At 35.2% G+C, this 12,417-nt stretch overlaps 1 protein-coding gene across 1 annotated transcript in view; it reads right to left on the bottom strand.

Annotated features, from left to right (window-relative positions):
* CEP135 (centrosomal protein 135) overlaps positions 1-12,417 on the bottom strand; it is an 85,505-nt gene that overhangs the window by 23,792 nt on the left and 49,296 nt on the right. The window contains exons 18-19 of the mRNA XM_051964541.1: positions 3,897-4,065; positions 2,503-2,613 (exon numbers count right to left, since the gene is read on the bottom strand). Of these exons, the coding sequence (XP_051820501.1) occupies positions 2,503-2,613; positions 3,897-4,065 (280 nt within the window). The remainder of the gene's footprint in view (positions 1-2,502; positions 2,614-3,896; positions 4,066-12,417) is intronic.

Here is a 12,417-nt window from a genome sequence, read left to right as displayed (position 1 = left end):
CCAATTAGACAAATCCTTGGAGTAGTTTTATAATGTCTTGATCATGAGAAAAGAGAGGTAGAGGAATAAAATACTGGGAAGGAATAAGAGGAAGGCTAGGGAAAACTATCTCCCCTTTATCCACGTAAACAGAGAGGTCAGAAGAGTGGCTAACACTTTAACTTCACTCTCATTTGAACTGGTTAAAACACACACGCACATACACACACACATGTAAGTGTGCGCACAGAATTTTGGGTTCAGAAACATATTTCACCCAACCAGGAAATAGAAAGGAAAGAAAAAAGGGATAATTAAGGGAGGGATGAGTCCTAAGCAAAACAAATTATAACTAAGAATATACAAATACCTGATCTCTTTGAGATGCAAAAAAAAAAAAAATCTAAAGAGGTGCCCATGCCCATACATCAGGGAATGGATAAACAAGTTATGGTACACAAATATGATGGAATACTACTAGTGCTGAACTCTTAAAAAAATTTTTTTTACAAAAAAAAAAAAAAAAAGCTTCAAGGGAACCCCCTCCCCCCCCCTTTTTTTTTGGCACTTCTCTGGCTAACCTCTCTCCCCTTCTTCACTTAAAAATAAAGAAAAGAAATATTTGTAACAAATAAACATATCCAAAGAAAACAAAAAAAAATCCCTTTCATTAAGTTTTATTTTTTAATAGTATTTTATTTTTCCAAATACATGTAAAGATAGTTTCATTCACTTCTGTAAGCATTTTGTGTTCTAATTTTTTTTCTCCTCTCTCTTCGCCCCTTCTCTTCTTAAGACAGCAAGATTCTGATATAGATTAAACATGTACAATCATTTTAAACATATTTCCATATTAATCATGTTGTGAAAGAAAAATCAGAACAAAAGGGGAAAAAATCATGGGAAAGAAAAAGCAAACAAATTTTTTTAAAAAAAGATGAAAATATTTTGCTTTGATCCACCTTCATAGTTTTCTCTCTGGTTGTAGATGGCATTTCCCATCCCAAGAATACTAGAATTGTCTTGGATCACCACATTGCTGAGAAGTACTAAATCTATCAAAGTTGATCACATAATGTTGTCACTGTGTATGATGTTCTCCTAGTTCTATTCACTTCACTTAGTCTCAATTCATGTAAGTCCTTCCAGGCTTTTCTGAAATCAACCTGCTCATCATTTCTTATAGAACAATAATATTCCATTACATTCATATACCCTAACTTATTAAGGCATCACCCAGCTGATGGACAGGCATCCACTCAATTTCTAGTTCCTTGCCAATATAAAAAAGGCTGCTACAAACATTTTTGCACATGTGGATCCTTTTTCCTACTTTAGGCTACAGACCCAGTAGACACATTGCTGGATCAAATGCTGATTTGACCAAGCAGTGTAATGACTAACCAGAACTCTAGAGGAATGATGTGGAAATTTGCCACTATCTCTTGAGAGACAAGTAAAGTACCACAGAATTAAACAAAATTTTTTTGGACAAGCTCGATGAGGATATTTATTGACTACTTGTGTTCTCAACTGAGGGTAGAAAGGTAAGAAGGGCTTTGAATAATTAAAAAATAAAATATTAAAAACAAAAACAATAGCTTCTAATCCAGATGGCTGCCTTAATGGAAGTAGGCTGCCCTACTCTCTCACCACTTTCTTCAGCAAAAACTTATTAGTTGAACCAAAGTATATAATGATCAAGAAATCAACTAGGAAACTACATTAAATGACTTTTTTCTCTCCTAGAACTGTCTGAAAAATTAATTCTGCAAGAAAGGGGTCAATGTAATACCATTGCCAACACAATTAAGGAGGCCCTGCATATATCCCTGCCCTACCTGAGAAAAGTTAAAAGATACATGAAGCCTGCAAGATAGCTGACCAGAGTTGTAAATTTCTGGGGAAGAAGATATGGACACTAATCTCAGAGTTGTGTATCCCAAAGCTTTGAGGTCCCTTGTCAGTGTCCTGAGATCCCAAAGAACTGGCTCTGCATTTCAAAAAGGAGAGTGGTGGGAAGAGTAAAGAAATTCCAGAAGGAGTTGCTCACTCAGTAAGAACTCAGGTGATCAAACAAAAAAATCAAACATCCCATTCAAAAGCACAGTAGAGAGAAGCTTGGGCATGGGACAAAGCCCCAATCCAGGAACTAAAGCTGGAGAGATATGACAAAGAAAACATTAACTAATATAAAAATTATTGCAAATCTAAAGATCCCGAAAAATGACAGAGTAATCTCATAACAACTGTAAGGAGAGACTCAAAGGAAAAACATAGACTGTTTTGAAATGTGTGGAGTATGCTGTATGCTTTAAAAAAATTTTTTTTGAAATGGAAAAACATTCATATGAGAAAAAGAAAAAAGAAAATTAGTCAATAATTTGAGTGTGTTTTTTAATACAAAATATTATACTGCAATCCTTGGGAAAGTAAAAAGGAAAGGAATATAGCAAATACTGATAAGAATGTTATAATCTAGTAGGACAGATAAGAAAAGCAAATAGAAACGAATATTCTCACCTTTGCAGCCATCAGGCTTTCACATCTGGAAACTTCTGTTATATAATTATGAACTCTGTTTTTCATTTCTTCTTTTTCACAAATTGCTTGTTCCAATTCCAGTGAAATAGCCTTTCAAATTGAAAGCATTCAAGTAATAAAAGGATAAGAATACTGATAAGTTTTGCATTTTTGTTAGCTTTTCTGATTTGAAGGAAGAACAGAAAGGAGTAGACTAATTAATTCCTAATAGTTAACTTCATATATATTACCTGGTTATTGGTTTAGAAAACATTAAAGATATCTATTGTTCATCACCTAAAGTGCACTTATAATACATGCTGTACACTTTGATGAGTATCAACCTAATAAATCAAAATATAAAAGTGTAGAAAAACTACAGTCTACACTTTTTTTTATGAACCTCTCAACTTCAGCATTAACTATGATTTAGTAGAAGGAAAATAGTCAGAGGACTCAAGTTTATTTACTCATTTGGATATTACTGTGGGATGATGGGTAAGAAAGAACTGGTGATACAATAGATAAAGAGCTTGGCCTGAAGTTAGGAAGCCTGAGTTCAGACTGGTTTCAGACACTGACTATGTGAGCCTGGACAAGTCACTTTTCTCAATTCCAAAATGAAAATAATAAGCACACCTATCTCAGAGTTGTTGGGAGAATTAAATGAGATAATACTTGTAAAAAAAATGCTAAGCACTGGGATATAGAAACGTTTATTATCTTCTCTTCCCCTCCCAAGGCATTAAAAAAAAAAAAGTCTTTCTATACTTCAGTCTTCACATCTTAAAAGTAGGAAGAGGACATTACTATCGACTTCAAACATTTAGTATGAGGAAAGTACTTTTCAAACTATATTTGCCAAATTAATTTAATTAAAATTCCATTCCTCATTACTTCAGTTTCACAAAGTAATTAACTTATAATTTCCAAATAACTGAAACTGTACATTTATCATATATAAAAGAATTGCTGTGTATATAACTTAGGAATGAAGTTTGGGGAATGCAGTCCTTTCTATCTGAGTATTTCAAATGCAAAAAGAATATGCTATTTCTACATTAGGGTTCGTTGGCCCAATAGTCAGACAATCACAGCTATACCATAACAAGGAGCTCTTTGAACCACAATACTACACTAAATGCAATAAAACTAAGATATAGCTCCTAACATCTCAAAAATTAACATTATGTGTGTGACTCTGGGCAAGTCACTTAACCCCAAACTGCCTCAGCAAAAAAAAAAAAAAAAAAAAAATTAACATTATAGAAAAGTGAAAATTATTGTTAAAGGTTAAGGATATAAAAAAAGTTCATCCTAATTTAAAAATCTCACATAAAACTATTAAAGTTTATGATAAGCTCAAACACAAATTTACTGTAAAACAGTCATACCTGGTTTTCTCTGGTCATTGTAGCCAAGTCATCTTGTAATCGTCTGTTTTCCTTCAGAGCTATGTCCCTTGCTCTTTCTAATTCAGCAATTTCTATTTGGTTTTCATCAAGCTGGCGCTGGACACTGGTGAGCTCACGTTCTCGATTATTTATTAAGTCCTGTAGTCGTCTACCAAGTGAGCAATTTGCAAAAATCTTAAATACAATTTCTTTATTTTGCAACAGTAATTATGTTATAATTATACTTATGACTACTTGGAGAGTATGTATATCCTTACTTAAATGCTTTTAGTGAGTAGAGTAAATCCCATCCTTGAATCACTTTTCCCTTTAAAGTTCCACTATTCTACAGTTTATTAATTTCCAATTCTAATCTGTTGTCTTTATTCCTTTTGGATCCAGGATATATTGAATGATGCTTGAGTAAGTAGTAACCTATGTGAATTCTCTCTATTAGAAATAAGTACCCACCTAACCTCAGAAATTGGCCCTCAAAAATGTACTGCAGTATTTTATTAATCACTTCCTACTATATTCTTCACATAAGACATTTCAAAACTTTTCAACTCCCATGTAGCCCTCAAACTCAAGTTCCACCATATTTATCTGCATCAGACAATTTTAGAAATTATTTCAAATGAAGCTGTTAGGGATGAACAAAAATGAATAATTGAGAGTGAGACCAAATTTGTAAACCTGGGTAATTGGAAAGATAATGTCCTCAAAAGAAACAAGGAAAATAATGGCTTCTATCTTAAATATATTGAGTTCAAGATGACTAAATGATATTAGATGGATTTGTCCAGAAGGTAATATGGCAAATATAGAAAGATTCACTAGGACTGAACTAAAGTGCTGAATTTATTTTATATAACTTCTTTAAAAAGGCACAAAGTATATATGATGGAGAAATGCTGCACCATATGCAATCTCCTTTCTTATGTGAAAATTCATGTTTCTAGTGTTTGTCAAATTCAGAATAATAAAATATTTTTTTTTAAAGAAAAAGTAGAATCATGAAAGAATGCTCTAAATCATTAATAAGAGAAATGTTAATCAAAACAACTTGAGGTTTCATCTCACACCTTCCAAATTGACAAAAAAAAAATTGGCAATAGTCAATGCTCAAAGGACTGTAGAAGGTTAAGCACTCTTAATATATTGTTGGTGGATCTATGAGAAAGAAAAATCATTTGGGGAAAGAATTTAGAATGATGCAAATAAAGTAGTATGATATCCACCTCTTTGAAAGATGTTGTCTAGGCTCTTTTTCCATTGTGGTTTTTAGGTAATCAAATAATTCTTATATTGTCTCTCTGGATCTATTTTTTAGGTCAATTGTTTTTCCCAAGAGACATTTACATTTTCTTCTACTTCTTCATTTTTGTTTGACTGATTCTTGATATCTCATTGAGTCATTCACTTCCATTTATTTGTTCAATTCTAATTTTTAATGACTTTCTTCAGTTAGCTTTTTTATTCCTTTTGCATTTGGCCAATTGAACTTTTAAATGAACTTGTTTTTGTTAACTAGATTTTTTTTTCCATTTCATCGATTTTATTTTTTAGGGCATTGTTCTCTTTTTCCATTTCAGTAATTTTATTCTTCAAGGAGATGTTCTCTTATTCCATTTAGCTAAATCTATTTTTTAAGCTGTGCTTTTTGCAATTTATTTTCATTTATTTATTTATTTATTTTACCATTTCATCAATTGTATTTTTTAAGGTGTTGCTTTCTTCAGACAATTTCTATGTTTCCTTTTCCAAAGCTCTCATTTCCTTTCCCCATTTTTTTTCTAATGCACTTAAGATCCTTTTTGAAATCTTCCAAGAGAGCCTTGTGAAATGGGGACAAACTCATATCACCCTTTGAGGCTTCATCTGGAAACGTTTTGCATTTAGTGTCTTCAAGGCTTAAGGTCTATTCTTCCTTGTCTCGATAATAGCTATCTATGGCCAGAGCTTTTATTGTTTTGTTTTGTTTTTTAATTTTTAGTTGTTCATTTTTAAAGATTGAGGTCTGCTCTTAGGGCAAAGAGAAGATTATTCCAAGCTTCTTCTACAGGCAACAGTAGCTTCACACTGCCTGGACCGATGTTATCAGCATCCTTCTGTGCTTGGTGGGCATGGCCAAATCCAGCTTGTTATGCTAGGGGGTCCAGGAGCTCACTATTTGTCTTCTGAATTTAGTGTTGGAAGTCTCATAGCTAGTCTGCTGTTCCACTGGCTTCTGAACGAGGACAGAGTAGCCAACATGGCTGTATTTTGGCTAAGAGCCTCCAACTAAGATTCCCCCCTCCTGGGCATAGGGCCTCTCTATCCTGGGCTTCCCTGCACTGTGCCTGCACTGGGCTGCATCCCCCCCTGCCCAACTGAGATTGACTTTTCCTGAAGTTCTTCCAAAATATCTTTTGCTGGAAATTTATTACACTCCAAATATTTGTAGGTTCTGCCACTCCAAAACCCATTCAGAGGCTTGAACTGGTGTTGATCTGAGGGAAGCCAGGAAAAGCTCAGACAAAAACCTGTCTACTCTCCACCATCTTGGCTCTGCCCCTGTCCACAGGCTTTGGAAACAGAAACTGTTACAGGGCTTATACACCACGGAAGCCCTCAATAAGAAAAAAGTCCCCATATATTCCAAAATACATATACTAGCACTTTTTGTTGAGATCTAAAAATTAGAATGTAAGTAGATGTCCCACAATTGGGAAATGACTAAACAAACTGTGACATGTGAACGTAATGGAATATTACTGTGCTGTAAGAAAGGATATGTGTGCTCATAAAGAACAACACCTTCTCTGATGAGGGCATGCCATGCTGGGTGTTCTTATGTCAGTGTCTCTCAGAGAGCACAATAAAATCCAAAGTTCTCAAGAAAAAAAAAAAAAAGAAAGAAATGATATGTGTGATAAATCTATAGAGAAGCATGGGAAAGATCTGTATGAACTGATAAGTAAACAGAGTTAAAAAAATAATATACACATAACATTGTTCTCAACAATGTAAATGAAAAGAATTACAAACCAAAAAATCTAAATGTACCAAAATTAGAAAGAAATTGCTTTTAAAAATCTGACAAGACACTTCTTCTTTGTGGAGGGAGGAGGAGGTCCAGAAGTGTCACACATTGCACATTTTTGTATTTTTTCAATGTATCCATCAGCTGAGCTTATTTTTTTTCCTCTTTTAAAAAAAACCTATTTGACAGGGCAGCTAGATAGTGCAGTGGATATACAGTATTGGCCCTATAGCTCTAGGAGACAGGAGGATCTCAGCTCAAATTCACTTCCTAGCTGTGTGATCCTGGGCAAGTCATTTAACCTCACCAAAACAGAACTTCAACTATTTGCTACATTGAATGGTTCTTTGGTAGGTGGAAGGGGAGAGAGACACTTGAGATAACTATGGTGATGTAAGAACCAGAAAATATCAATAAAAATTTACTAAGAAAAAGAAAAAAGAAGAGAGAAGGACTTTCATAGATGGTTACAAGAACCTGACAGAGGAAAGGGTAAACCTCAAAGAAGGAAAGTTGTAGAGTAATAGCAGAAGTAGCAGCTACCATTGGTAGAAGAAAACCCAAAGTGTGTCTATGCTTCCTCTGGGCTCACGGGGTTTGGGCCAGGAGTGGGGCAGTTGTGCTTGGTACTGAAAAGAGTGAACATGGATACAGTGTCCTTTGGGGCAAGGGAAACCAAGTTTTTTGGAGTAAATGAAGGGGAATATGAGAGGAAGAATTCAAAGACAAAGGGAAATTAAATACAATATATGGTTCTGAAACCTGAAAGAATAATAGTCTTATTAGGAGACAGAACACAACATAATCAAATTTTTGTAACTTCTAAATTCTTTACTTAAATTCTGTAAATTCTAAATTCTGTATTCCAAACCACCAGTACAAAAAAAAAGTAAAGTAAGAAGAAATTAAGGTGGTATTACACATCTGTGAAGCATTGTATATATTGTTAGATTTTTTCAATTGAGAGTTTTTGCAGATTTTTCCCCCCTATTTAAAAAAAAATATTTCTTATTATTAATTATTTCCTCTGCAAGGGAAGAAGGCAAAAATGGAAAGAATACAGGGGGGATTTTAGATGACATAAAAACAAAAGAATTAATTAAAAAATATATATATATATTTTAAAAAGACCAAAAGGACTTGTTGCAAAGCACTAAAGCCTAGAACTAGTTGAAGCCGGCCATAACTGCTAAAGACAACAAAAGGGTCGTTTTTCTTTTTTCAAAAGCTGTCATAGAACAAAAAAACAGAACAAAGAAGGTAACACTACTGATGAGAGCAGAGGGGATGGTGACAACAAATGCCATAATTGAATGTTAAGTCATCTCTTATTTTAACTTTTGTTTTTCTTTTCAAAGAGAATAATCTTTGGAAGGAAGATAGGAAAAAAATGCATTAACTGGAATTGAAACCTGAAGTAACTGAGGATGTACTAACTGAGGAGTACCTCTGTGCCCACCACAAAGTTCAAGTTATCAACCTCTGACTAAGCCTGCCATATTCCAGGATACTAAAAGAATCAGCATGACCAGAAGAACTAGAGAACATTACAAAATGCAAAATGGATAATTTTCATTACTTTAACTTAAAAGGTTTTGCATCCACAAAACCAACGCAGGCAAGATGAGAAGGGAAGCAGAAATCTGGGAAACAATTTAGACAATGAGTCTGATAAAAGCCTCATATTTCTAAAATATATAAAGAACGGAGTCAAATTTAAAAGAATACAAGTCATTCCCCAGGTGATGAATAGTCAAAGTGTAAGAACAGACAATTATCAAGACCTAGTCATGCCTCACCTTCTTTCTGCGTGACAAGGTAACCAGTATGACAGACTACAGGAATGTCACAGACTATTTCTAGATTTCAACAAACTCTTTTACCAAATCTCTCATTAAACCATATAAACAAGATGGAATAAAGGAGGTTATACTAATAGGCAGTTCAGAACTGAAAGAACACCAGCAGAGCAGTCATTAATGATTCAACATCAGCTAGAAGAAGATCCCTAGTGGAGGGATAGTGGCATTAGTCTCTGTGCTTTTTAAAACTAGTTAAATTTTTTTTTAAATATGCTATTCTTGTTATATTTCCAGAGGACAGAAAGCAAGGAGGGATAATTATCATATTAGATGATCTTGTTGTCTCTATGGTCAGAATTCAAAAGATCTGTTGGGGGAAAACAGTAGCTCAATCAACTAATATGGCATTTCACAATGATAGATGCAAAGAGCTATTTACATGACCAGCAATAACTAACTCAGAATAAGAAGGGGAAAGCTTGGCTCCAAAACAGTTTGTGTAAATGGTATCAGAAGGCAAACTCCACACTGACTTGGCAGCCAAAAAATACTGATTCAAATCTAAATTGCATTGTGTCCAAAACAAGGGAGAAGACAGGCCCATTACAGATCAAATCCAGATCAACCAATATTTGAACAAGAAATCTCTTTTACAAATCAGGAAGGAGTCATCTTGTTGGTTAGTCATTTTTGGTCATATCTGACTCTTTATGCCCTCCCCAATTTGGGGGCTTTCTTGGCAAATATATAGGTCTGCTATTTCCTTCTCGAGCTCACTTCACAAATGAGATAACTGAGGCAAACAAGGTTAAGAAATTTGTTCAGGGTCACACACATAGTTAAGAGAGGCTAGATTTGAACTCAGGCTTTCCTGACTCCAGGCCCAGTTCTCTATCCATTCTGCCACCTAGCTGCCCATAAGGACATGCTTATAGATATCCAGTGAGAATTAATATCTTTTAAAGTCAATCATTTTCTGTCTGGGATTTCCTCACACTTGCCCTTCAGAACTTCTACTTGGTGATCCAAGCTGTGCTCTCTGGAGCTAAGATATTTTGATTACATTAAATTAAAAGATTTTGCACCCACAAACCCAATGCAGCCAAAATGAGAAGGGAAGCAGAAATTTTTTCATTAATCATTCTTTGGCACCCTAATCCTTAAAATATTTGAAGACAGTTATCATGTCCTCTTGTAAATCATTTAAGGCTCAACAAATCAGCCAGTTTCTTTCAGTGGATCATAAAGCATCTTCTCCAGTCTGCTGCTCATGGCGGTAGCAACCCTCTGAAGCATGCCCAGCAGACCAAAAATGGCAGAGTGCAATGAAAAGATCACCTCCCTTTTGAAACCAGTCTCTCTTTTAGTGCAACCCAGAGTTCTATTAATTCAACCTGAGTCTACACTGCATTAGAACTACACAGTGTCCTCTCCACATAGCAGGCTTGTATTGAATTGAATTCTATTTCCAGCTACGGCAGAAGAAGGTTAGGAGAATGGAAGTGGCAGAAGAAAGAGCATTAGACAAGGGAGAAGAAAATCATGTAGGTCAATTAGAGAAATTTAGACTAGTGCAGTAGGTCAGATGTTGAATTTAAAGAAGAATAACTCAGGAAATCTGAAAGAAAATAATTAACATCCAGGTCCAGATATGACTCCATACCCTCCAGACTGAAAGAGAGCTGGGATTAGTATAGTAGATATAAGAAGGATTAGAGGGCATCATCTGAAGTTGAAAATAGAACTTCATGAGGAAAAGGAAAAAGCAGCTGGCAAGACAAGGTAAGATAAGCTAGATAAAGTCAATGCAACAATTCAAGGGGCCAAAAAATGATCAGGTAGATTGGTGATTGGGTAAAATATTGAGACAAGGAAGTAGAAGTTCAATAATATGAGGTGGGGGAGAGGTGGAGAGGAGGTTGGATAGGTCTATAGAATGGTTGAGACTAAGGAAATAAAGTTAAATGGTGTATTCAAGTTACTAATAGATTAAAATTGATTGCAAATATTTTAACCAGAAGCTTGAGGCTAAGGTACAAGTACTAAAAAACAAGACTGAAATATTTCAACCAGTATGTATAAAATGGAAGAAATTTACACAATGACTTTCACTCAGAATGTGATTTTTTTCCCCTGTCATTTCCAATAACTATTATTATTGTTCCAAATATAGGCTGACCTCTTTCTTGGAGTAGGATCCCAAAGAATAACTCTCCACAACTCTAAGTAAAATGAAGTGTTTAAAAAAAAATGAAATATAACTTTATGTTGGGAGGAAAGGAGACATGAGTAGGATATTGGAAGTGTAAACATATTACCTGGAGCAAAAGAAAGGAAACAGATAACTATCCAAATAGAACATAAAAACATTTAAGGTTCTTCCTGAACAGGAAGGAGCTAGATACGCTGGAAAAAAAAAGCTAGCTGATAATACAGAATGATAAGTCTTGAAAGTTATCAGGTAAGAGATGATTTAGTAATGATTACATGAAGATTTTAGTAGTAGCCCGTATGCTAAAAAATGCTGAGGTTTGAGAGTGGAGATGAAACAATGAGAAAAAGCCATTAGAGTCTATTCCCCCTACAACTTCATAACAAAGATCCAGAGAATGCACCAGACTGAATTCTGACTGGGAAAGCCAAGAAGTCACATTGAATCATTTTTTCCAGACCAAGGCAGTTTAGAGAGATGGACAAAGAGGTCTGCAGCAGCCTGGTAGGAGTGTGCAGTAGCTATGGCAGCACCAGAAAGAGAGCCCAGGGAAACCCTGAACAAGCTCTGAGTGCAGAAATGGGTACCCTCTGCAAGCTCTGTCACCCACCATATAGTATCCTATTACAGATCCAGACAAAAAGGAATAATCCCGAGGATTGGTGCTATCTGTACTGAACAAAGAATACATTCTGGAAGTAAATGATAGCTCTGTGGCTCTGACTCAAGAATGCAGTGCAGTGTCCTATATCAGAAGAGCCAGCAGTTCAGCTGTTCTGAACCTGGAGAACTTCTAGCAGGTCAAGAGAACCTGAGTGAAGCAGCTAGTTAAAACTCTTATCTAGAAACACACCTGGGGCAGGAGCTTACAAAACTCAGGCCAGGAAGGGACCCGTATGGGAACACTGCAAGCTTGCAAATCCCCATGTGGATCTGTAAAAGCAGGAGGAAATAAGAATAGAAACTCAGACATCTTCATCCGAAGGGAACAAAGTCTGACTAACATCAAGTCCAACATCAAGAAGCAGATCAGAAATATCACTACGGGCTCTGGATCCCAAAGAGATTACAAAAAAGAGAAAAGGATTCATATGTACACAAATATTTATAGAAGTTCTTTTTGAGGTGGCAAAGAATTGGAAATTGAGGGAATGTCCATCGAGTGGGGAATAGCTGAACAAGTTGTGTGTGAGTATAATAGAATATCATTGTACTCTAAGAAAGACATGATAAACAAATTTCAGAAAAACCTATAAAGAGTTACATGAACTTATACTGAGTGAAATGAGCAGAACCAGGAGAACATCATACACCATTAACAGCAAATACTGTGCAATTAAAAACTATAGCCAACTTAGCTCTTCTCGGCCATAAACGATGGTCTAAAGACAACTCCAAAAGACTTATGATGTTAAATGCCATTTACATCCCAAGAACTATGGAGTCTGAAAGCAGATCAAAGATGATTTTTTCCTTTTTTGT

Source organism: Antechinus flavipes, chromosome 6 (genome assembly GCF_016432865.1).
Source record: "Antechinus flavipes isolate AdamAnt ecotype Samford, QLD, Australia chromosome 6, AdamAnt_v2, whole genome shotgun sequence".
Taxonomy (NCBI): domain Eukaryota; kingdom Metazoa; phylum Chordata; class Mammalia; order Dasyuromorphia; family Dasyuridae; genus Antechinus; species Antechinus flavipes.
The sequence above is the reverse complement of the archived record's forward strand: the minus strand, read 5'-3'. Positions and strand labels throughout refer to the sequence as shown.